Here is a 27,973-nt window from a genome sequence, read left to right on the forward strand (position 1 = left end):
TGGATCAAGAACAGAAGAAACTTCTCAGATACTTTCACGTCAGGAAAGAGTGTTTATGTTTCTTACGGATGATGTGAACAAAGCTCTGTGTTATTTTCTGTTACATGTAATACCACTTTTAAATACAGTAAAAGTTGCACTGCAGTCAAGAGAGCCCCAAATTCACAAATTAAGAAATATGCTTTCTCAACTGTTGAAAGATTTGATCATCAAGTTTGTTAAACCATTAGTTATCAAGTCAACCTCTGTACGTGATGTTAAGTACAATACATCAGTAAATCAGAAGAATGATGAAGATATTGTTGTAGGTAGCAGTGCATTACAGGTTGTCTCTACATTGAAACCGGCAGAAAAAGTGGTGTTCTACAGTTCTGTGAGAAAGTTTTTTCAGCTGTCATGTGATTATATTTTTTTTAAAGTTTCCTTTATAGAATGAAACTTTGATACATGCTGAAGTCGCAGACTTGAAAAATATTGAATCTGCTTCCTTTTCACATGTCAAGTTCTTTGTTGATAAGTTTACTTGTATGTTGCTTGTGAAAGGAGAAGAAACACGTGAAGAGGCAAATTATTTGCTCCAGGAACAATTCTGTGCTCTGCAAATAGAAAATGATCTTCCAACTAACCAGTCTGATAGGATGGATGTTCATTGGTCCACAATCGGCAAAATTGAAGGACTTTATGGTTGCCACAAATTTGATACACTAGCTTTCACTATGCTGTCCATTCTGGTCATACCTCATAGTAATGCAGAATGTGAAAGAGTTTCTAGTGGGGTAAAGAAAACTAGAACCACCTTCATGGCATCTATGTCAGATGACATTTTAAATAATATTCTTTTGGCAAAGTATCAGGCAGCCCGACAGAAGTGCTATGAACAAGATTTTAATGTTGATTTTTTAAAGAAGGCAAAATCCGCAGTTCATTTGTCTTTGCAGAAGGATCAGCATCATAATGACAGCTGTTAAATCTTTGTCGCATAAAAAATTGGTACTTTTTTTAAATTGTACTAATTTCTGTTTTTTTGAGGTTGGCAGGTATGTGAGTGGTGGTGGTGGTGTTTTTTATTATTTTTTTATTTTAAGGTTACTTGATGACTGTTCTTCTTTAGCAAAGTGATACAGTCTAGTATTATGTTCAGACATTCAGTAAATGAATCGGGAAATAAATTGTGTTTCAAAATGGCTTGTATTTAAACCTTAGGGATATTTTTGTTACCAATTCTCTAAAATGTTTTTAATGTATCTTCTTTATTAACTTAAATTTTTAGACCCTTTTTAAATTGTAACGTCATTGAAACACTGAACATTAAATGTGGTGATTAAAATTTTCATTAGACAATCTGCAAACACTGTAAAATATGTTCTTTGAATGATTATTGCAACGGGGAAGATTGATTAAAATCATTATTTTGGATATACGCCATTGCTAAAACGCACTGAATGGCATAGAGAAAACCCAAAGAATGGACAAAGAAAGATGAATACACAAACACAGACAACATACAGTGCAAATTAGCAATAGTGTATGTCTAAAATAATGATTTGTACTGCAAAATATATTTTGGCCAAGTGTTTTGGTGGAATGAGTTATAGTTGGATTTCCATTGTATGTACCCAGTTTCAAATTCCAGTCACTGTGTTGGTTTCCAGTTAGAGATTTACAAAAAATTATGAAAAATGTCTGTATGAATATGGGATGAAACCAGAAGAGATGCTTCATATGGGACACTTACTAGGTTGCTGTCTTGAACTTCACTTGCAGAAAAAAAGTTCTGTTATGGGATTCCATCACTCATGACTAGGGCTGTACGGGATAGGTAATTTTGGTTCGGGAAAAATTTGGGCAGGAAGCTATGATTTCCCTCGGGAAACGGGACGGGAACGGGAATTATTTAAAAGTGCAGTATGTATCCAAGCAAAATTATTTATTTCAAAAATGGACTATCAAAACCATATCATTTAAACTTTTAAAAGCCATAGTATTAAAATTAAAATAATGAAAAATAAACAATCCTTTTTAATTCCTGCATTTTCGTGTATGAACAATAGTTCCTCTGTATGTTCTGAGGAAAGGGACATACTCTTGGGGGATACAATGTTCCTAGCAGAAGAAAACACGTGTTCACTGGCATTTTCTGTTGCAGAGATGCCTAAATACTGCATTGCAACTTTACACACGTTAGGGAACGCATCTTTTCCGTTTTCTCTCTACCACTTTAGGGGATTATCACTTCTTTGTACAACAGGCATACTGAAATAGCAATCAGTTTCTGATGACATGATCTGGTTGCTTGATTCGCTCTCAGCAAGTTCGTCAAAAACACTCCAGAGAGAAGTAGAACTCTGTGCCAACTCAGTGGTACCTACAGCTGTTACTGAAAGAAAAAGAAACACCACATACTTACACAATGCTATCGTGGCTTTTGTAAAAATAAAATAACTAGGCCTACAAATAAATTATACAATACCTGGTTGTAGGGTTGTGCGATTCCGTGATTTTCAGTTCGATTCGATTCCGATTCAATTCTCACCACAAGAGTTGAAATTCGATTCCGATTTCGATGCTTTGGGTAACTTTATCTACATAGACATTAGTCTGGTAGGAATAACTAAAAAAAAGTTGCATTTATTTTGAACCATATGTATTTAACTTAAATGAATAAGAGCCCGTCTACAATAGTCCGAATAGAAAGAATGTGAGTGACGTCACATTGTCTCACCGAAAACTGCCCTGTCCACAATTGCGATGTCCGATGTCCGAATGTATTGATTTCTATAGTTGTCACCAGAGCACAGTAAATGTGCCAAACCAAATGTTTTTGTTTATTGTTTTGATGCTTTGTAGTTTGAGATTGAACTTATGAAAGTTATGTAAGTTATAAGTGACTAACAACACCTTCCATTTCCTTCAATAACAAAAACAAACACCACGTTTTCAAATGGGAACCGGAAATTCAAATATCATGAGTGTTCTGTTCTTTTTCTATGTCCGAAGTACACAGGTTGGGACAAAAAGTTCAAATTGACGAATGTCTTCAAACCAGGTAGGTTCGGACCTTCGCCCACTTGACGCATGATGTCAGAGTGTCACGTGGACCAATCAGTGACGAGTGTCCTTCGGACACAGTTTAGGACATTGCTATTGTAGACGGGCCATAAGAAAGACAATTCTGGAATAGTACCTATGTAACTAATAAGTTAATTTTAACACTGTTGGGAACCTGAGACCTGCCTTATGTTATACCAGGTACATAACTGAAGGATGATAATAATTACACTATACAACACAATGCAGCTTTAAGTAATTGCTAACGAATAAACACTTTTCAGGTGATAACTGGGTCCCGATTAGAAATGCTTTGAACACTACATTATTTCACGATTAGGTCTACAGGTTCTGATGTAAGAAGGTTAACTGTTCTACACTTTCAGGAGACAGATTCTCTCTCCGTGCTGTTACGATATTTCCTGCCGAGGAAAACAGGCGTTCACTTGGAACAGATGTTGCAGGAATGCACAATAGTGTTCTCGCAGCATCAGAAACATATCTGTGGCGAACTTGGTTTTCTTGCCACCACTGATATGGATTAGTAGTACGTTTCTGAATGGGTTCATTTAAGTACAAAAGGATGTCTTTTTCCACCATATCTTTCCGAGTATTTGAACACGATGCATCCAACTTTGCAGACTGTTCTTCAAAGCAACTCCAAACACTTAAATTAGACCCTGAGGTTTCAGCCTGGCTTTCAACTCTTTGTGCTTTAGAATGGCTGCTATCAGCACAGTCTTTGGAAATTAATGTTTTTAAAATACTTACACCTTTCTTTTTCTCATGATCCTTCAAAAGTACTGATTTAAATCTAGGATCAACAAGCATTGCAGCAACATATTCATCTTTCGATTTGTAATCAGGAAATCTTGAGAATACAGCCTTCAACAAATTTTGTCCAAAAATTATGCCTTCACCTGGTTCTGCTTTGCACACAAATGTATCTAACAAGTTTTTTTATCCCATCAATAACTGGTATAACTAGAGAAATTGTTGGGGTATTCTTGTCTACTAAATTCTTTATTTGCTCCATTTATTGGCTCTAAAATTCTGACTGCCCCTTCTGCGAGTTTCCATTCATTGCAGTTAAATTGTCAACACCATCAAGAAGCTAATTCTGCAGCAATAGGCTCTTTTTGTTCAACAAGTCGTTTCAACATAGCAAACTCACTGTTCCATCGGGTGTCTACATCCTGGATCAATTCATGTTCTGGTTTTTCCATCTGCTTTTGTAATTCATGAAGACGCTGACGAGCTTGGAAGCTACGTTTGTAGTGCCCCACTATAGCACGACTTTTTTTGCACAGCGCCTCAATCCCAGGAGTTTCCTTTTTGGCATCATTTATGGCTAGCTACAAAGTGTGCCCTAAACAGCTAAATGAATGCCAACTGGTTTTAGCAGCTGCAGTTTTCATGTTTGTAGCAGAATCTGAAACTATGTAAATAGGTATACTGTTTGGAATTTCCCACTTTGTATTTAGTCTAAGCAGAGTATTGGCAATTGCTTCCCCACTATGTTCTCCGGTGAAAAGAACATTCCCCAGCATGTGATGAACAGGAACGAAATCTGTGTCCACATATCTGTTGTAAATGCCACCGAATTGACGCCTTCTTTGAAGTCATTATTGATTTTCGTGTGAATTTTTTCCACCAGACCATTGTACAGCTCTGGCAATACACGTCTAGAGAATGTTGTTCGGTCTGGTAGGGAGTACTTGGGTTCAACTAGCGCCATCAAGTCTTTGAAGCCTTTATCGTGAACCATACTGTATGGCTGTAGATCCACAGCAATCATTTTGCCAATGGCATTGGTTATGGCAATAGCTTTGGGATGGTCTCTACCATACTTTTCTTGGATACTAAACGAAGCTGACAGAGTGAGTTGTACTTTGTTACTTGATGTAGAAGGTGCATGAGTTAATTCTTTCTGTAGTTGTAAGTACTCTGCATATACACTCTTGTGTAATGTTAAGTGCTTCGCCATGCTAGAAGTGCTACCATGCACCTGTTTGATTTTACTTCCACAAGTTTTACATTTGGAATGGCTTTCTGATATTTTGTCATAAAATGTCCAAAGATTACTGTGGCCCTTAAACTTGCCACAATTTTCATCCATTACTTATTTAATCACTTCACCACTGTTTAAAGATGTCAAATGTTACCAACGGTAAAGTCAGCTGCCTCACTGGAGTCACCGAGATAGTGTGATGCGTGCTGCGCACAGAAGTGTAATTTATTAATTAACCTACATTTGCACATATGACGTATGCAGCATGGCCTAGCCAGTAGGTTTATTTAAATTGAAACCAATAAGTAACATATATTTCTTCGTTTTTTTCAACAAGATCTGCTCCCCTAAAAAATTGGTTGTCTGTAAAGTCGGTTTACGGACGATAGTTTAACGTGACGTCGTAACAAAACATTGATGAAGTGATTGCTCCAGAAGAAAATTAAATATCCAATTCGGCCTGAGACTGAGCCGTAATAGGTTTTTGCAACCAAACCATTTAGGCATTAAAAATATGTTATTCTTTGAGGAAGTAATTTTTTTTTAATTTTTTATCTTTTGTATGATAAAATCTACCTCTGCATACTTTTATGAATAAAATTGAATCATTTTTATTGAATTATCACTATTTTGTATGGATACAAAGAAGGAGTGAAATGAAATCTACAATTTAATTGTAAAATTTACTTTTATTTGCACTCATTAATTCAAATATGTTTATTACTTTTGTAGTGTCGCACGCGCCGTATTTATTTTTACAAGTACAGAAATGAAAGTATAGCGGCAGCGGGGATTCGATCCGTCAACCTTTGGATTGGTAGTCAGCGATGCTAACCGCACGGCCACGAGGCCATATTGGAAATAATAGTTTCAGATGTTGTATATATATTTATAAAAATTTTGTTTCGTGTTGTGGAAGTTTTAAAAACGTATGTAGTCCGCCATGTTTATTTCTTATAGTGGTAGGCGGGAAATTTAAAATATAATGTCGGCTGCTAGTTGGCCGCCATGTTTATACTAACTTTAAGATCGTCGAGAATGTTTTACGCTTTTTCGCAATTACACATTTAACGACGAAGTTTGTTCGTCGTTAAATTAAACGTAGAATTTAATAAAAATGCCCTTGCAGTTAATAAAAAAGTAATAGTAAGTTTAAGAAAGAATTTCGGCTTTAATCTCCAACCCAGACGCTCGTGGTGCGCTGGGGCCAAGATTAAAATTTGTCGAGAATATTTTACGTTTTTATGTCTTCCATTGCTCAAAATGATATGCAATTGTTGCCCCGAGCACAAAATTTTATTTATAATTCATTAATAATAACGCCCCTCGTGATAAACAAAGGAAAATATGTATAACGCGTGCCTGGTTTCCGCGGAAGACAATGAGCGTAACGGGACACATCATAGTGGGACAATGTGTGTAACAGGACACTATTTTGTGCGTGCAGCCAGCGATCAATTTATTAGACGTCACGTCAAAACGGAAAAAATACGTAAATATGATTAATTTATTAACTTCACGAAGTTAAACCACACAACGATGATCAGCTTTAATTAAGTTTTGTAAAAGGCAAAAGCATAAACAATCGTTCGATACTGACAGAATGTTATGATTCAGTGATTCGATTCCTTTGTGTCGGCACGCGCGATCTATGATAAATGGTGGCATGTCAACTGGTCTACACGTCCGGCACTGCTAAAATATTGTGAAAGTTTTAATGTTGGTTTTTCTGTTAACAGAAGATTGTCACAGAATGGCGACCTTTGTAAATGTATGGTTGAACAAGGAAATATTTGAACTGTTAACAGAAAATTATGTGTTGATGGTTGTAAAATTCATTTTTAATACGTGTTATTTATTTTTCAAAACAAATAAACCAACAATATTTTTTTCCCGAATGGTTATGAGTAATATGCCGTAAGTAGGCAGAAATAAAAATGTTTGAGCAGATTGTTAAACTATTTCATAAACAAGCAGTTTTCGTAAGGTATTTATCTTTGCAAGCCTAAACAGTTAGTGGTTCTGAACGTGTAAATTATATCATACACAATCTTTGAAAAAAATTTAATGTTCGGCCTAACCTATATTTCATAACGTTATGAAATTTGCTTGAGTGAAAGTGCGCAGCAATTTTACGAGTTACATTAATGATAATTGACGAATAAATTTATGTCTAGCAATCAGTTAAACGGTAACCGTCAATTTCTTTGTTCGATTTTTTTACTTTTGAAAAGTTTGCCTGAATTTTTCGATTCCAAATTTTAGTTTCGGTTCCGGGTTCAAATAGTTGAGGAATCGAATCGAAGTTGAAATTATCGGGTACCCTCACATCCCTACCTGGTTGTGCTGTTGCCTATGTGATTTCTGTTACTTTTTTATCCAGGTGGTTACACACCAAAAGTTTTTCTTCCGTTGGAATTACAACAGCCTTAAACCTCGGGTCTACTAACATTGCAGTATAGTATGGCTCTTTTCGATCGTAGCATGGAAATCGTGCTTAGAGAGCCAGAAGTACCTCATTTGCAAACTCCTGTCCCTGTTTTGCATTGGTTGTTGATGTAGGCCTTCAGACATTTTTTAGAGAAAAAATGACCGGAATGACCATTGATGCTGATGGTGAACGTTCACCACAAAGTTGGGTTGTAGCATCATACAATGGTTGCAATATATTAATGTAAGAGTCAGTAAGGTTCCACTCACTCAACTGCAGATTGTCCATGTTCAGTGTTTGTAAGTGACGAGAAAGAAGTATCTTGTTGTCAAACAATCTCCTCAGCATTAAAAACTCTGAATTCCATCTTGTCTGACAGTCTTGAATCAAGTTTATTACCGGCAGATCTAATTCTTCTTGAATTCGATGCAACTGTTCAGTTGCTTGCGCACTGTGTTTGTATCGTCCAACAATCGAACATGACTTTTTCAGTATGTACCTCTTTTATCTCATATCGTTACTTTATCAGCATCTTGCAATACAAGCTGCAGTGTATGTGCAAAGCACTGCAGCTGCATAAACTTAAGTTTGCATAGTGAAAGTCCCAACTTAAGGTTTCGTCCATTGTCACTCACAATGTACATGTCCACTTTGTCCCCTGCATTTTCTAAGTCCCATTCATTGAAGCACTCTACTAGTTTCTCACTAATTGCTTCACTAGTGTGTCCACCAGGAAAGCTGTAACACCCTAAACAGTACTTCTTCATGTTGAAATCTTCAAGAAAATGACATGTCAGCGACATGAATGCTTCGTTGCTAGCAGATGTCCACAAATCACAAGTGAATGATAAAGAAGCAATTTTGGATAAACTTACTGCATTGGCAATATGTTCGGACATTTTTGTCTTTGTTTTGTTGTACAGTTCAGGTATTACTCTTCTTGAAAAAGTGTTACGATATGGCACTGAATAAAGTGGTTGAGCTATTTTAAAGACTTTGTGAAATTTATAATTTTCCACTGTAGTGTATGGCATCATAGCATGAGCTATACATTCCCCAATACAGTTTGTCAGCGAAATGGCCCTTTCACATGTTGAAGGCCATTTGTAAGCTTCGTCTAAGCGAAGTTGCTTCTTTGTTGATTCTAATGTTTTTTCCCCAATATTTCCGCCTTTCTGTGTTGCTTCTATCTGTTCAAGTTCTTTTTTCAAATTTGGATGTTGCATCAGATGTCAAAGCAACTCAAGGGGTTCATAATCCTGCTAAATTTAGAAGTTAGGTATTTTTATTTTTGCTCATACCACTTTTTTATTATTAGTTTTACCTTAAAGCAAAAGACACATGTCTAAATTGTGTGCTGGTTCGCTTAAATATGATGGATACATGTTTTAAATGTACACCAAGCCTCTGGTAACAAGATAAAAAAAAATTTTGACTGAATTATATTATAAAATATTTTAAAATTATTTCAATATTTGGTTCCTTCGCACAGTTAAATTTGCCTTCTACCAAATAAAATCTCCAAATCATCGATAATTTTCATTCGTCAGCGAGATGTACAGGTCTGCTATTTTTATTGTATTAAAGTATATGTACATATAATTTTGCTGAGCATTGTATAACTTTGTATTGCAATGAGGTGTAGTGCTGTAAAAATTAAGTAATTCTATTGGTTTTGGAGAAATATCTACACAGAATAATTACATATAAGTTTTTTATTTTATTTAACTACAACCATAAGTGTAAACATTTTAACTTGATGTAAGTTTTTGGACATACGCCATTGCTAAGAACTTTTTCTGTTGAAGAAAAACTAATAAATAAAATAAATAAATAAAAATAAAAATAAAAATACTCAAAAAAAGATACAAAAAACACAAAATTAAGCAAACAATTGCTGTTGTCAACAAGGATATGAACACCACAAAATATTCCGAAACAGGAATATGGTCAGCAAGCAAAGAAAAAAACAAAGAAAAAAGTACTAAGAGAACGAAAAAATCCCCACAAATGATGACAACACAAAAATATTGAAACCCAAAATAATTCAGCACAACAGTTGAAGCGAGACAAAAAACATGACAAAGCGAAAAAACAAACAAATACAATAGTTTTACCTAAACAGAAACAAGCGACGTTTCGGGAACTGCTATCTGCTCCCGTCCTCAGGCAGAGACGCACATGGTACGGAAACACAGGTGCGACTGAGAAGGGGCTGGAAAATGAGGGTATTTATCAAAACTTACATCAAGTCATGCACTCCCATTGCACAAATCTTATAAAGATAACGTAAACATTTTACTCGTAAGGCAGTTTGTCTTTGCAAAATCGTAATTCTTGGTAGTGTAATGTATTGCTCTATGAGCGTTGTTATGTAAGGAATTTATTAGCATGAAAAAAAAAGACGATTGACTGAAAGATTTTCATTTGAAACAGAGGGTTTTGCTTCAGCATTTGACATAAGTGGAATCATTTTGTCTTGAATGAGCTTCACTACTACATTCATATTAATATTCAATTGAACTACCTAGAAGCTGTCTATGAAATGACAGAAATTATATTAAGCATTGTGTGTTACTGGAAGATGTATTTATTTTGTGTATGTGCAAGAATATGTATGGGGAAATTAACTTCGAGTCACAATAAGTGAACAATTTTAACTGATGTCGATCAGAACCGTGGTGAGTGTTCACCATTAACTGCATTGGAAGTGGACACCAGTTACATGAACTATATCTGCACAGAATTAGAAAATCATAAAGCAGAGGTTTTCTGAATGAATTATGTTAACTTCATTTCCTTTTAAATAAAGTAATTTTGTTAATATTAAATATTTTCGAGGGTCTGCAATGGCGCCCAATTTCCTATAACGTGACTACTACTTTCAATCACTGATGAGATTAACATTTTTCTGTGTGTTTAGTTGGTATCACTAATCGGAGACATAGTTTACTTATGCAGCTACTTCTCACTTGTTGGTATTAATCTCATACTTTATAGGGTGAGACTACATGGTATTTTTGGAAGAAAAAAAAGTTAATCTGTCAGTGGAAATTGATGTAAATATGCTCAATATTTAGGGGGGAAAACCACTTTCAGCTGAAAATAACATTACTTGGTGCCATAAAATAAAAAACTAAACAAATGCATTTGTGTATCCATTGCTAATTTTTTAATTGTAGATAAAACTAAAATCTCAATAAAAATAATATTGTATTAGATATGTTAGCATTGGTTTTATTTTTATCTAATACATATTAATTTAAGCATACTACACCTACACTTAGCAACTCTTCAAATTGTGCGGATTCATTTAGAGCTATGTGAATTTTACTGCCCCAGTCTTGAATAACACGTCTATAAATTTCAGTTAGCACTATGTCTCGGCAGGCAAAAAAAAAGTTGAGCACGACGCTACAGAGTCTGTTTCAACTTCCGCAAACAACAGATGTGCCGTGGCATACAGTTAGCCAAACAAGGGGGGAAGAGATGCACGCGCATGTCTGTCTACGCTATCGGCTGTTGTACAAACATCAGTTAAGGCAAGTTAAATTGCGGCTATGGAGTGTAAAGGACCAGTTTCTTGGTGCGCAGTTTGCACGTCCACGTGCTGGGATTTTCCTTCGACGCAGTATCTTGAGGTGTGACAAATGTGTGTCGCGCACGTGTCCTTTCTTTCTATTCACTCCTAGACTGTTCTCGAAATTGACCGTTTAACTATTCATACTATGCTTTAAAAGATATATAAAAACATAAATAATACACTTTTTAATTCCAAATTACAAAGCAAACAAATAATAAAACACTACTAAACATAATCTAAATTAATAATAATGCTTAAAACACCAACAAAATACTTAAAATAAAATAAAACTTAAATTAAAATAAAAATTATTATAAAAATATTCACAAAACATTAAACATGAAATGAGAGAAATAGTAGGGGGCGGGAATTCTACAATGTTACAAGTCGACTGATGATAAAGTACATAACAACGTATCTCCCGTTACACGGTTTCGTATTTGTCATACAAAGTGCGATGGAAAGCATATTAGATAAATGGTGTGACATATTTTTAGTTGAGTGTTATTAAACGCATTTATGTTACGTAAAGTATATTTTCCTACATAATTTTGGAACACATTAAATAAATTAGCCTTGCTATTTATGGAAACTAATGCTTCAGAATATGCAATTTTGAATAACACGAGCATTTTTAGTAACGAATTAGTCATGCTAAGTAAGGGATAGGTGTACTTACTTTGTAGTTTCAATAAAAACTTTGTGACAAGCACTTTTAAATACTTACATAATGCACTTTTATAACTGAAATATATGTTGTGATGGACTTTGTATTTTGCATACTGTTATTCAATTAAATTATAGCTTCTTATTAATTACTTTGAATTTTCAGTGGTATTTAATTACATTTTGTGTAATATTTGTTCTCTTTTTTGCAGGTACACATCACAACGTTGCCAGATATGCCATAAAACTTACTCAGATTCAAAATGCTTGAAAAAACACATGAAGTCAGTTCACAGTAAGCTGAGGCCATATGTGTGCCAGGCAAGTGTTGTTTATTTGTAAAGGATGTAGATCTATTCTTAATGTATGTCTAGGGACCCCAAAAAATTGGTAAATAGAATTTTCCGAAAGCAGTGTAAAATAAAACACAAGTGTTACAAAAATTCTGTGTAAAAACATAAAATTGGTTTTAAAAAATCTGTTTAAACACCTAAAAGCAATGCAAAACATCAATGCAGAAGGTTAACGAAATTTTAAAAGTTGTTACCAACCATACATTTTTGCCTTTATTCTTTAAAATTTGTATTCTATAGCCAATGTATTAAACAGTGACAGTATATTTCTTTTGTGGCAACAGTTTTCTTAGGTAACAGAAACTCTATTCAAAAATCTTTTTAAATTATTAGGTCAGTATCTCTATAGCTATCAAAATTCAACCAACAAACTGATAGTTACTCTAATGATACATGTCTGTTTTTAGATGTAATATATGTAATTAATAAAATGAAATTTAAACAAAGGAATAGTGCAAAATGTACTTGAAATACAGGCTAAGATGACATTTCATATCATGATGGCCACCTAAACTATAAAATTACTAACATGCAAAGGATAAACAAGAAAAAAAAGATAGATAGATTAGTTCAGTATTCATATTTATTTGTTTTCAGATGTTTTTCAGGCAGCAAAATTATTATTTAGTTGAAAAATGACAACTTTTGAGTGTCACGTAACGTGCCAAAAAAATTATCATAATACCGGGTACAAAAATATAAAATATATAGTAGTTTCACTTGTAAACAAAGTTTAGTTCAGTAATAATATTATTTTTTTTTTCAGATGCTTTCCCGTAAGTAAAAACTAGGGATGGGAAAACCGATTCCCAATTTCATCGATACCTACCGATTCTACTTAAATAATCGATAATCGAGAATCGATGATAAAAGTCGATTCCCGCATGTAGCAAAAAAATAATTTTACAACATTGCAAATCTGTCAGATACGATTATTTAACGACTCTTTGAGTGGGGTTATGACTGACTAGACGCATATATAAGTCATATTTCCCCAAATAAACAATATCTAAAACTTGGGTCGATGTTATACACAAGTCAAAGTACAAAAATTATTTATAAAAAAATTATCACTGCGTATTAGTAGGGCCCTGTTCTTTTCGCGATCGCGATTGAACGACGATAAACGCGAAATCGCCATAACACAGCGTTTTTCCACAAAATTTAGTATTAAAACGCGAAATCGCAATGTTTTTACGGGAAATTTAAATACTGGGTAAAAGATTTGTCTCGTCACTGGTAAACAAACACCGCAACATGGCCGCCATTGAACATTAATCATAAATGCACTAAAGCAAACAAAAGCTTACACACGCTCACGTTATAATGTTAAACCCAAAAATATACTACAGTAGAACCCCGATTATCCGCGACTCGATCATCCGATTCGCGGATTAACCGCGATTTATGTCCATAAAGTCCAATTTTTTAGTTACATATAACCAATGATTCAAAATGTATGTAAATGTTAAAATACTTTGCAAAATGTATGTTGGTCAAAGTACTTTGACTCAGTTACGTTTATATACACAGAAAGTTTTTAAAAAAATACTAGTACATACATACGTATGTACATAATATTTTTGTGTTCAATGTTACGTGAATAGATTATACACTGGTGCGCGATTCCACGTCCGCATGACCGGACTGTACACTCCCGCGCGCAGCACGGCGCCGTGCCACAGAGATTACCCGGCGCATGGAGGCAGTCCATTCCATTAGTGAACGTTGTTGAAGCGTGAAGGTGGTGATAATTTTATGTATTGTAACAGTAATCTGCATTCCGACGGATTATACCGTTGTGTTGTGCGGAAGTGTTGAGCGCAACATTTCATCATGTCATCAAATGAACAGAAAAGAAAGCGAGTGGTACTGTCCATCGACAGCAAAACAAAAACTATAGAAAGATTTCAGAGTGGAGAAACGATTGCAAACTTGCGACTGAGTTTGATGTCGGTAACACAACAGTGCGCGACATCATAAAAAATCGCGAAAAAATCCTTCAGTTTGCTTCACAGGCTGACACTTCAAGTGGATTAAATAAACGCAAGATGATGAAAGAATCCACATTTAGCAGCTTGGACGCTTGTTTGTTTGAATGGTTTCAACAGAAAAGGTCGGAGGGTGTACCATTAAGTGGCGTAATTTTATCACAGCAGACGCAAATTTTTTAAAAACCTAGGCTTGACAGAAGAACCATTTTCCTGTCATATTACTTCTCCGTTATTTTATGAGCACCGACTGTACGGAAGTGTGTGTGTTGCAACTAGTGCTTGGCACGCAAGATAAATTCAGCCTATCACTTGCTGACGCGGCGCAGTGATACGACGGTGTTTGTTTATTTCAAAACTCAGCTAAGAGTGAACGGAGAATAGATATAACGACCCCTCACGGTTCCCGAGATTAGGGTCGTTATAGAGAGGTGGTCGTTATAAGATTTCCAACCCATCTGCAACACTAAGTCATAATAGGTCGTTTTTACACTAAGTCCACGTTCAGCAAGCTAAAAATAAAAAATTTAACATTTAAAATTCATATAAATAAAGGGGGATAAAACACCGTGAATTATACGAGACAGAGACACCGTTTCAAAACCATGAAATCAAGTCTCAATGCACTGGTATGAAAATTCTTATCTCGAAAAGAATTTTGAAGGCAGTCGTTCTGTAAAACAATAACCAGCCCGATGGTGTTACTGACAACAGAGCAATGAGCTAAGTGTGGCAGCGTCGCTTACGGGCGATGAAAAGAATGCGTGACCTTGGCAACTATCAGCTGTCTTGGGCCCTTGGACTGGCGGGCGGCTAGTCACACACCTCGGTGCAACAACAACTCGCGTGCCCACGTCTCCGCACACGAAAGACTTAAAAACCACTGCTGTCCAGCACTAAGCAGTCCGCTTCTATGTCAACAACGCACACGCACACATAGCATGTGTATATATGTAATCTCCGAATGTCCACAGATGGCTGTCTGTGGGCTAATGACCTTTGAGGCAAGCATGACTCCGCTAACCGCGATTTTCGATTAACCGACTCACTCGTCCCCTTCATTAACACGGATAATCGGGGTTCTACTGTATTATCTTTGAATATACTGTAACAATACGCAAAACTACGGCGTTTATTTTCCTTTCCGGCATAATGTTTGGATAGATAAGACAAACAGGCGAAGTTTTAAAGTCCACGCACACCGCTCGGGGCACTGACGTCAGCTTGGAACAGCGACACCAAATAAATACAAAAGCAAGCAGATGATTGGGCGAACGGTGTTTGGAACAGCCTTACGTGAGTGGCCATATCACGTCAGCCGGGGGCGCTGGCATATAGTTGGAACAGCGTCGTAGTATCAGTATCAAGCAGATTATTGGGCGAACCATGCTACTTCTTCACCCAGCCGTACGGGGCAGCACAAGCATTTTAAATCGCACCAAAAAGCGGAAAAATGTAAACATTCATTTTCGAATGGTGTGACGATGACAATAACGAATGAATTTGTTTTTCTTAAATGTAACTTAACGCCAAAATACCACAATCAAGTACAATACTTTCATTTGCTATTTCTCTAGTTGTTGCTTATTTTTGTTACTGTTTCATTTCACAAATTTTTTAGTTAATTTGTACCCTTCTCTAAGTTAGGCAAGTTGTATGAACGAAAATAATTTATACTGCTCAAGGAAAGCTTAAAATTTTTTTTATATAGTTTATTCCGTATTACAAAACAAATTTTAGAATAGTTTGACCCCTTTGACAAATGAGTCATTAACTTCTAATGATGTAAACATTTATATAAGTTAATGTTAATAACTTAGTTGTGTACTCAAATTTGATAAATATGAATTTATGATGTATGCTACATCATATATGTATTGAAAGCTGAAAAAAAAAAATGTTGCAAATAGAATTTGAATTATTTAATATTAGGTGAGTATCGAGTATCGAGAATCGAAGGATTTTTTAAGGAATCGATAATTTGGTATCTGAATCGAAAATTTTGGAATCGTCCCATCCCTAGTAAAAACATTTCCTCATTTGAGAAACGATCACAATTTTGTGTTATGTTGTGTGCCAAAAAATGTATTGTGAAACCAGGTACAAACATAAAATATGTAATAGGTAGTTTTACTTGTGAGTAAAACTATTACCCTTTTTTAAAAAATAACAGACAATATAATGATAAAAGATATGTTGCTGCATATGCATGTATCACATCCATGTCTTTCATGAGTACTATCATTTGCACTGTTGTAGAAAAAAAAATCCTACATTCGATATATCAGAATTACAAAAAATATCTTTAATTGTGCCTTTGTACAACTATTACAAATTCGATTGACGTACGATACTAAAGGCAACAAATCACGTGCTTTCTTTGGCCTGCTGCTGACTGTCTGCTGGCCCCAAGGTAAATGTTAGCCATCTCGACGGTGTTGCACTGCTGCTTCGAGTGACGTCAAATGTCATGTATGCTAGTCAAGCACGAAGCTGCACAGCCGAGCTCCTTCCTATTGTAGAAAAGCTTTTAGTTTCAAAACATTAAAAAACTATGGTTTAGCGAAACATTTATAATCATTAATTGCCGTGACTGTATGTAATTTTGCTGTAATTATATGGTCAATGAAATGTTTTTGCAGTTTGTGTATGTTTGTGAAATGTATCTGTTATAAGATACATAATAATTTTTATAATTACATAAATATCTAATTAGTATATGCAATCCATTTTTATAAAAGTAATCATGATTTATATTAGTAAAATTAAATGGTAAAATAATACAAATCAGATAAGAACCATTGCCTTCCTTATTCAAAAATATTCTGATGAAACGTTTATGATATGTAACATAACCTCAAATCTGTTAAGGACGACCCAGCTTGTTTGATTAGTCCAGTCAATGAATCTATTCTTGTGTTTGAGAGCGTCATTATGTACAGGCAAATGATCATTGTATATGACTAGCTATACATTGAGAAACAGAAAATGTGGCTAACTAAAGGATTATTGTTTTGTCAGAAATTAATCAAAACAAAAAAGAAATTGTGAAACCAACCATAAGTCAGGATATCCTAATGAAGGTGAAACCAATTTTGTCAGATAAAACTGTTTTATGATGCTCAATTGCCAGTTTAAAGTAGTAACAAGAAACAACCACCTGTTTTATAGAATTGCCTTACAGTACCTCTTAATTACCCAATACTAATTACTCACATGCTTTACTTAATTTAACCTCATTTAAGTTATTAAACTCTCCATTTGTGGACTTACTGTATGATAAAAATTTACTTAACAAATTATCACCTCTTCTTCTTTTAATATAGAACAAAATGTGATTCACACGTCTTGAACTCAATATATAATATTCTCTGGAAACATTAGCTTTCATTTGTTAGAGACCTGGAAATACAATGGATTCATTTGGTGTCAGACTAAAATCAATAATATATTTATACTCCACACACACACACTTGCTTTCTTTTGGCTGGTTTATTTTTTTCTGTAACTTCCCTTCTTTTGAATGGGTCGACAATGTGATTCTGCCATTCCTCTTCTGACTGGTAGTTGACTGATTCACAATCGTAGAGCCGAGTTTCAAAACGATCGTAATCCGGTCATCGAACGCTGAGGCACACATGTTTGCAGTCTACCTTGCGCTGTGTATCGGTGTGTTGACGCACTGCACGAGCTGCAGCCAGGGGCAAAGAACGGTGGGCGTGTGCTCCCAGGTGTGCGGCCACGCATCGGCGGGCAAGTCCATGCTGCGCATGCACATGCGGCAGCACACGGGCGACAAGCCCTTCAAGTGCACGGAGGGGGGCTGCGACTTCCGCACCGGGGACCACAACTCGCTGCGGCGCCACGTGATGCGCCACACGGGCGAGCGGCAGTACGCCTGCCCCCACTGCTCCTACTCGGCCATCCAGGCCAGCGCCTACAAGTACCACCTGCGGACCCGCCACCCGGAGGCCTCCGAGCTGCACGCCTGCTCGCTGTGCCCGTACCGCAGCGTCAACGCAGAGAGCCTGGCCCACCACGAGGCCGACCACAAGCACGGGCTCGTGGCGTCCCGGCCGGCCAGGTCCTCGGAGGACGAAGGTACCCTGCTGTACTTCACGTCTTCACTTATACATTGTAAACATTGGCACGAGACAGCCAGCGTAACGTATCAATTTCATTATTTATATTTATTTAGTCTAATATCTAGCATTTATCAATGGAACAGACTGCACTATGTTACTGCCTGGCAAAAAAAAAAAGTTTATTTCACACAGGCCATTGCAGATGAGGGTACATATAGAGTAGATCCTCATTTTTACATATCTGGGATTTATAAATTCCTGTGATTAATGTATTTTTGCTACTTACACCATCATTTTCTTCCCTATAGTATTAATGCTATTACTTTACCGCTTTATGTTGAAACAGCGCCACGTTTAATAGCAAAACATCAGTAAAGTTTAGATAAACAAGAAAAGTAAAAAAGGAATAGTGTGAGTTTTACTTATTACACGTTACTGCGTGGGCGTGTGGTTACTGCAGCTTCATTTCCCATTTGCATCCTTTTGCAAACTTACATTTATTGTGCCATGTGCCACAGTAAAATACAGTCATGGACCAAAAATTTGGTGACATGAAAGCGAAAATTAATTTCATTTTGATATTCCTCCCCTTTAAACTTAAATTTATTATGCATGAAAATTAAGTTGTAAATGTGGTTTTTACATAAACAAACAGTGGATTGCTGTGCAGTTACTAAAATGATTTTAAAAGCCTGTAAATATGGCATCTTCGTGTACGAAAATTTCACCGTAACAAGTGATATATTGAGATACTTCAACATTCTCATCTCTTACTGAAGAACCAAAAATTTCATGTTCAGCTTTAATCAGTTCTAAAGAACTGCAAAATTGGATGGATTTATTGTTTTTACCATGTGAGATAATGAAGTTAAATTAATATATAACAATATAAGCATCTCTGATATTTTATTAATTGTGGTGTATAGTTGTGTATTGTTTTCATCATAGTGAGACAGCAAAAAAAAAATATTAATTTCTTGGTTTTTACATTATTTTGTGTTGGTCCCTTGACATATGTAAAAACGAGGCTCTACTGTAGTTACACAAGACCATGAATGTTGACTTTGACAATGATACAAAGTTAGGTTTTGAGGTTTGACGATCCAAAACAAGGAAATAATAAATTTAATCCACAAGCTGAATTTATTTTTAAAATCCAAGATGGTGGGTCAAATCTTTTTAAGGTTGAGCTCCATGTTAGGCTATTTGCATTTTTACACCATTGTTTTAGTTTTATTGAAACTCCTACGAGTATACTAAATTGTCATGGAATTTTTTTTGTACTTTTTCCCCCTGAAATTAAGCTCTTTTGTTGAAATGGGTACATATTACCGGTATTTTTTATTAAGAAATGTTGGTAGGGTTTTCCTTTGCTCATGCGCTGCCGGTTGACAGCAGTTGTGCTATGCCAGTCAGTACGCCAGGTCGAGTTGGGGTGCGGGGATCCTCCTGAGCTTCGAGGAACGTAACAAGTGGCGTCTGTCGTCCCTGTTGGTTGGGGTTTGGGAATGCAGAAAACACATGGTCGTACAAGTGGTAAGGGTAGAGAAAAATAAATAGGTCTTCATTTTTTTCCTGTTCAGGTCTACCGCCGCTTTTCAATTTAATATTTTTTACAATAAGTTAAATGTAAATTCATTCTTTTATAACTAAGTCAAGTTATTGGATAGCACAAGTTTTATTACTATCATCGATTTTTTTTTGTGATATCCTTTATTTGTCGATTTTTATTTTAGGTCATGTAAACAAGGTAATGATAAACATAACTGAGTCATGACAGGTATGGTTGGCTCAAGATGTAAGTTTGATTTCTGATGGTGGTTGTGAAATTTTTACTGTTTTGGATTAACATAAGTATATAATTCGGGGGGGGGGGGGGGGGGGGAGAGAGATTTTTTTTGTGATATTGTGAACTGAAATGGAAAAATAAGTTAGTTATTGAGTCCTTACTTCATTTTTTAAAGAATTTTTGGTTAGCCTATGACTTTTTTTTTTTTTGGTGTGTGATCCTACACAATCCAAACAAATAGGTACTTCTTAATCCTAGCAAGTTGTTATTAATTTTGTCTCTACCATCTGCATTCTTAATTTTTGGCTATTATTTTTTTTTTATTATTTAGTTTATGGGCTTTGGGTTATCTCCAGTTCCCATTTGTTTTTTTTTAACCAAACCTATACTGGGGTGGTGGATAACCCACTTGGTGAAGGACTGTCAAATAAAGTCTCACCTTATTAAGAAAAAAAAATCTTATCATTATGTTTTGGATGATTTGATACTTAAAGTAATTTAACCAGTTTAACTAGTTGGGTTAGGTACATTAAAAGTACTTTGTGTGAACGGTTATTAGGTTGCTACGTAAAAAATTATGTAAATTGGTGTGAACAATGGTTAAGTTACCTAGTTATATTTTTAATTAATAATTCATAATGATGTTAACTATTTTCAACGTGGCTAACCAAACCTAATCAACCAGCCACACTATTTAAAGTATTTTACATGTTGCTAACCTAACTAACCATCAACACTATTTTTAAGTATTCTGATTTTAACAAACCAAAACTAATTACTCATTAAAATGGTAAACTTTTGAAGTATCATATCACCTTTTAATAGAATGTTTGAAAAATCTAACAGGTAATAAATAAAAAGCAGTTTTATTTTTTTGTTCAGAAAAGAGGCTCTTTTTCAGAATTACAGATTTAATGTACACCTAATCATCTCTATAACTTTAATAAAATTCCACCAAAAATATAAATTATCTTATTGTTAAATCATTGACACACAGTAGGAATAATTTTAAAAAAAGCACTTCGTGACTTCCAACATTTGGCATAAACTACACAATGTGTACATTTCTAGATGTTGTATTAACAAATTAAGTAAATGTAAAACAAAGGAATGAGGCTAAACGTTCGTAACATATTGTAAATATGTTTTATAAAAAACATTAACAATTTTTTTTTGCCTAAACTAAAAAATTAAGAAAACGTAAAATGTAAACAAACAGGAGGATAGTTTATTCCCGTAATATTGTTCACATTTTTTGTTAGGATTTTTCCGGTGAATGAAGTTTTAAAAAAACTTATTTTTTGTGTTGCATCAAGTAATTAAAGAAAAGAAACATAAAATTTGGCATAATATAAAATGTGTAGTAGTTTCTCTTGAAAACAAAGTCATCGCTCCCGCTTTTAAAACAAATAACCAAAGATTTAATAAACAAGACGTATAACTCCGTGTTGTAGGAAAAGCACAAAGAGCATGGACAAATGCCAAAGTACAGTAGAACCTTGATGAACCGAGTTAATTGGGGGGAGTGGGGGGAAATAAGGTCAGCACGGATAAGTGAAAATAACGAATAATCGAAGGAAATTGTATTTAGGATATACAATACAGCAAAATTTCCTAAATAATTTATACAGAACAAATGTACATGTATTACTGTCACTAATTATTAATTTTTAAAAATATGTTTAAATGAAATTATTTGTAATGACCTAAAAGACACAGTTTTAATGAAAAATATGAATTATATTTACAATTTTATATGCATAGGTATGTGCAATTGATAGGGGTCTGCGAATATTTGAAATCGAAAAAATATTCGCAAATAATTTATTATTCGATTCAAAATCTCGAATCGAATCTTTTCTGAAAAAAATCGAAATACTTGTTACTTTTATTTTGCACATTTTTGATTGGCCGATATTCGTAAGACGTAAATATTAAAATCCCGCTAATCTAATAATAAGAATTTGGTTACATCTATTATGAGCTGCGTTTTAAACTTTCGACGCACGCAGCCAAAACGAAAATAAGCAGAAAATTACGTACTGTTTGTTTACTTCATTCATAAGTAGATTCTGCCAAGGTCGAAAATGATTATCGAACGCGCGATTGTCACACACGAATCGACGACACGCATGCTTCACATAATCTTTAAAAACAGTGTGTAAATATTGTGTTTTATTTGGGAATTCTCCAAATTTGGCATATTTTTAGTGAGCTAAAATGGCAGACAAAGCAAAACGTAAAATAAGTGGTTTGTGGTTATATTTTGAGCAAAGTGATGACGAAGCAATTTGCTCGAACTGCAACAAACGGTTAAAGACGCCGACAGGTTCGTTAGGCCAGCGTACATTGGTGTTTAATAATGCGTCAATATACTCAGGTCGTGTCCTCAATATCAGATTTTACAAACAAAATTATTATCTGACGCGATATTGTGTACAGATTTATGTCGTTCTGTGCTGTATTTATCAATTCGTGCGTCCAATGTTGTATGTAGTGAATTTTTTTTTGAATAAACCACGTCATGTTGTTAACCTTCAAAACACATGTACGGCGGTAAAATAAACGTATTCAGGAGTAAACCGTTGTTTATCTTGTTCTTAAGACTTGATAATAATTAAGTGTTGTAGTAACTTGTATACCATGTTATTGTTTTCTTAAAAATTATTGCGGTAAGTATATCATTTTCAAATGTAGACATTTTTGGATTTAGGGGTCAAATTATTATTATTATAATTAGTGCTACGACGAGTGCTAAAAAGTGACTGTCAAAATACGTCCACATTAAAAAAAATTCATAAATACTGTGTTTTACGCATAATCGTCGCTCATTTTATACTAAAATCAAGTTTTAAAAGTACAGGTGTGACTTTTGTGCGAAAAAAAAAAATTGTTTGGTAAGTTATTCATAAAACGTATTCACATAAATTACGTTCATTTAAATCTATGACATAACTACATTAATTTATTAGAAGTAATGTATAAGCTATTATCAGGCAAACAAACCAGTGAAAAGAATCCACTAATATTGTGGTGTGTAATACAATGCGTTTTTGCACCTTTTACTCCTTTATTTATTACATGACGGTTTATTACAAAAAAGCATTAAGTTTTTTCGCATCGATTAAATAACTTTTTTTTTTTTTTTTTTTTTTGGCTGGCAGTCTGGCGGGAAACGACGATTGTCACCCCCTAACAACCAGTTGTGCCCAAAACCCCCAATGCGGACAAAAACGTCCAAGTGCCCACCCTCGCTTAGTAGATATTTTCTACTCTTCCAACTCTTCTTCCTGAGCCATCCTTCTACTCCCGTAGCCAACCCGCATGTAATTAATGCATGAAATTTTGCATCCCGCATGTAAGTGCCCAGGGTTTTCCCTGTGTCTATTAAGGTTTCACCTGGGCCCAACTTATCTAGTTTATAGTCTAGAATAGTCAGTGAGGGGAGTTAGTCATGGCGCCAATCGCTGCCATGGCTGGCCAATCCCTCTCCTAGCACATGAAGCATGCTCCCTCTCCCGCATGGCTTAAACCCTTCATGATTAGAGCGTATAGGCTTCGGCCTGAGACACACTTAGTCTATACCTAACCCAGACCCCTCCCAAATACACTTAGTTTTAATTTAGGTTAGGAAAAGAAAAATTTGTTTTGCACCGCCAAGGAGATAACTTAATATAACCAAAAAAAACGTAATAACTAAAAAAAACTTTATATGAGAACCTGTGATCCGACTTTTTATTTGCTGGTAGTTATGGGCCCGCCCAACAGATAGCGACACATGGTTTCAGTTTCCACTGTAAGAGTCGCACTTCTTTGACTGTTTCAAAGATCTGATGAAACACTTGAAACCCAACTACAAAATACCTGTTAGTACTACATTTTCACAGAACATTATTCCAGAACTTTACAAAACTGAACACAAAAAGCTGGAAGACATGCTACACAAAGATTTGTGTTTAGATGACGATACGCAAGCCACATGCTGCCAAAGTCTTGCATTGACTACTGACAACTTTTCAGCAAATAACATTTCTATGGATTTGAAAATCAGTGTGCTCAATGTCGTCATGGTTTCACAATTCATTGCTTGTGTACATAAATGTGTGTTAAGTGTTAAGCTTCAAATAAAGCTTCCTTGCACTAGTTATGTTCTATGTATATAAGGTCATACATGTTAAATATATTAGGTACTACTTACTATTTACCTAAATAATTAATATCACATGTGAGTCGTCCAGTTGCAAAACTCATTATGTCCACATTTTCCAGAAATTGAGTTATTTACTCCATGTTGTTCTTCAGTGAAAAATACACAATCTAGGATAATTGTAGCGATGCAAATCTCATTTAATCCAGTGTTAAACAGGCATTGAAAAACCCGTACTGCAGCATAACTCGTTATGTCCATGAGCAGAACTGCTGCAATACTCATTATGTCCAACTAATCAAACTGATGCAAAACTCGTTATGTCCAAGAGTAATACATATTGAATATAATAAACTGAAACAAAATGCACCATGTCCAAATTTTAACACCGAGAGTGTGTTCAGTATTTTCACAATGTGTTCTTGAATACTAGACATGAAAAAATTACGAGATTCAAGTTGTAAGATTGGCTATCATGGAAAAACTTCTCTACGTCTTATAATCTATGATTTTTTTTTTCATTATTGCAGTAAACATTGTCAAAGTATTTGCATTCAGTCAACTATAAACAAAGCATCGTAAACAGTTTATACAGTATTAATATTAATTATGAATCCTTTACAAGTACAGGAAGTCCAGCCTGGAAAAGGAAGAAAGAAAAGGGCATTGAAGGACAGTTGGAAAAGAAATGTTGCCAAGAGAATGAGGTATTGTACACATTCATAATATACATAGTTATATTTAGGTTATGCATGAAAATAAATGTTAGTAAATAACAAAGTAAAAGATTTTAAATGTATATTTATGTTGTTACATTAACAATGTGTTTTTCTGTTGATGTTTAGGTACTCTGCACCTTCATTTCCACGACCGCCGTCATGTAACCACAAGGCAGCAGAGGCGTATCGTTGCAGTGAGGTGACGTATCAAGATGTGAGGAGAATGCATCAACGTTTCTACGGCCACCATGATAGAGAAGGACAACAAAATTTTATATTACATCATGTTGTAGTGTGCACACCAAAACGAGGAAGGTCAAGAAATCGCAATAGCGATTTTCACCGAAAAAAAGTAAGCACAAAATATTTAATTCCATGTTTGAACGGTAGTCACACGGTAAATATACAAGTCTGCAAAAAACTATTTATACAGACCTTATGTGTATCAGGAGACCGTGTTCAAAGTTTATGCAGAAAGTTTCTGCAACTAGACGATGTGCCTGTGGACAAACGTGGAGGAGACAAAATATCCATCCGTTATTCAGATAAGAGGCAGTCAGTAAAGGAATTCATAAATTCACTTACTGTACTTGAATCACATTACTGTCGCAGTAAAAATATAACTAGGCAATATCTTCCTAGTGAACTAAGCATTAAATCCCTTTGGACAAAATATCAAGACACACATGACAAAAAGGTGCACGTAAAGTACGATTATTTTCGCAGCATTTTTGATAGTGACTTTAACATAGGTTTCGGTTCTCCAGCTACTGACTGCTGTTCAGTATGCCTTTCACTTAAGGAACGAATAAAGAAATGCACAGATGTGCAACAGAGAAAGGAACTGCAAACAGAACTCATCATTCATGAACAACGAGCAAAAGCATTTTATGATATCTTACGACACAGCAATGAACAGGAAATCACATTTAGCTTTGATTGCCAGAAAAACCAGCCAATTCCTAAAATACCCGACCAGTCAGCATACTATCTAAGGCAGTTATATTTATATAACTTCACTATTTGTGTTGGAAATTCAAAAGAAAGCCAGCGGAAGGAGAATACATTTTCTTATGTATGGCTTGAAGACGAATACAAGAAGGGATCAAACCAAATTGCTAGTGCCCTCCATCATCAATTATTGTCCGCAGACTTAACAAATTACAAATCAATAAAGTTGGTAGCAGATGGCTGTGGAGGCCAAAACAAGAACAAAATTCTTATAGCTATGCTCTGCAAATATCTGGCTGAAGATGCTCCTACATCAGTAAACCAAGTAACTTTGGTATTCCCAGTACCTGGACACTCCTTCATCCCTCCTGACAGGATATTCGGACGGATTGAATCGCAAGTAAAGAAAAAATCAACAATCCTTACTCGCCAAGATTATGAAAACATTATTGAATCCCACGCAACCCTGAAACGTTTGGGAGAAGAATGTCCTGTATTGCATTGGAAAGATGCAGTTTCCAAAGTTATTAAAGAGCCCGGTCAATGGCATTTCAAACTTCAACCTTGCAAGAGGGTAGTAATTACTCGAACTTCACCTGGTAAGTGTGTAATTAGGGGAGAAGTCAACTATAATACTGATATTGGTGAACCAAAAAGTGTGTTGAAACGTGGGAAAATGTTGTCAGCTATCAAACCGAAAGAAGAGAAAAAAGGAATACCACTTAAGAAAGAAAAAGTTACTGATTTGAACACGTTGTTGAAAAAGCACTTTGGTAATGACTGGGTTGAAATGGATAACCTATTGTTCTTCAAAACTTTGTTTTCACAGCAAGAATCATTAACTGAAGAAGTGGCAGAAAATGATTCTGATCTAGGAGAATTGTTAGAAGAAAAGGAAGGGCTGATACTTTAAAGTTTATGGGAAATTACCTTTGTATTTAGGTCTACATTATTATTGTATCTGTTAATTTTTTTATGTAGAATACCCATTGTGATGAAAGATGTATACTGAAAATATTTCATTCTATTTACTTTATTGGAATGTGATTGTATGTACATGAATGAAATGTAAAGTATTTTGTATAAAGTATACCCATTTTGAAGAAAATTGTGTACTGCAGCAAAATTGTGTTTACATTTATTTAGAATATTGTATTTGCATTATTTTGTCTGGTAATATTTCTACAGAGTATACCCATTGTTATTTTAGATGTATACTGCAGCTAAATTGCATTTATATTTTTTTCGAATCTGGTAAACTTAGTATAAAGAGTCCCCAGTGTTACATACTGCAGCAAAATGCATTAAGTCCTCCTAACTGCTGCAAAACTCATTATGTCCAAACATGTTTTGGAAATAACTTTGGTAATTTAAGTGAAAATTATCCACTCTCTGGTTGATAATTTGTGATATTTATTGTCTATTTATTAGTACAAATTCCAAATTTCTATCTGCAATATTTCATTAACCACAGTTTTTTGCCCTTCCTGAAAAATCTGTTTCTCTGGACATAATGTGTTTTGCAACTGGACGACTCATGTATAAAAATAATTGAATTTTGCTAAAAGTGTGAAATTAGTAATCCTTGGTCAAACAAATTTTTTATCTACAATAAGTAATACAATATTCGATTCGAAAAAAATTCGAAATTCGGGAATAATTTTGCATTCGATTCGAAATTCGATTCAATTTTTAAAATGCTGATTCACAGACCTCTAACAATTGAACGAATAACTTTCCTTGTATCAACAAACAATCCTGTAAACATCTACATACGTATGCACCAGTTACATTTTAGTAAAGTAGTCTGTTACAAATTTTTGCTTTTTACTTTTGGAAACAACCTTTCTTATTTCTGTTTTCATATTCTTTAAAGTTATAATATAGTGGTAATGAGTGTGCCAAGTTTCACAAGGTTAGGAAGTGATTCTAGGAAGTAAGGGCAGTTGTTCCGTATTTGTAATTCAGTTTAACCCGAACTAGTATTTTCTTCTCACTGGTAATTCTAGTCAGTTTCTTTCTACTTTTAATACATAGTTTTTTTGTTGACTTCTTTTCTTACATTTCATAGGCTTGGATTTCCCCCCCCCCCCCCCCCCCCCCCCCCCCCAATGTTTAATTTTTAATTAAGATTTTGTTAACGGACTGCCTAGTTAATCGGTTCACAGATAATTGCGTAACCTGTATCACGTTTGAAGC

General features: G+C 35.0%; 2 protein-coding genes across 3 annotated transcripts in view; both read left to right on the plus strand.

Moving 5' to 3' along the window:
- LOC134545781 (zinc finger protein 543-like) overlaps nt 1-27,973 on the plus strand; it is a 99,788-nt gene that overhangs the window by 59,505 nt on the left and 12,310 nt on the right. For both annotated transcript variants that reach the window (XM_063388635.1, XM_063388633.1), the window contains exons 10-11: nt 11,952-12,060; nt 17,815-18,184. In XM_063388635.1, coding sequence (XP_063244705.1) covers nt 11,952-12,060; nt 17,815-18,184 — 479 coding nt within the window. The remainder of the gene's footprint in view (nt 1-11,951; nt 12,061-17,814; nt 18,185-27,973) is intronic.
- On the plus strand, nt 18,205-27,803 carry LOC134545805 (uncharacterized). Its single transcript, XM_063388636.1, has 2 exons — nt 18,205-24,811; nt 24,950-27,803. The coding sequence occupies exons 1-2, from the start codon at nt 24,714-24,716 to the stop codon at nt 26,685-26,687; spliced, it is 1,836 nt and encodes a 611-aa protein (XP_063244706.1). The 5' UTR covers nt 18,205-24,713; the 3' UTR covers nt 26,688-27,803.

Source organism: Bacillus rossius, chromosome 1 (genome assembly GCF_032445375.1).
Source record: "Bacillus rossius redtenbacheri isolate Brsri chromosome 1, Brsri_v3, whole genome shotgun sequence".
In the NCBI taxonomy this organism is placed as follows: Eukaryota; Metazoa; Arthropoda; class Insecta; order Phasmatodea; family Bacillidae; genus Bacillus; species Bacillus rossius.

Excerpts from the sequence above, each read along its gene's own strand:
- LOC134545805 (XM_063388636.1), top strand. The coding sequence starts at position 24,714 with ATGAATCCTTTACAAGTACAGGAAGTCCAGCCTGGAAAAGGAAGAAAG. Across the intron at positions 24,812-24,949 it reads AATGTTGCCAAGAGAATGAG|GTACTCTGCACCTTCATTTC; the intron begins GTATTGTACACA and ends GTTGATGTTTAG.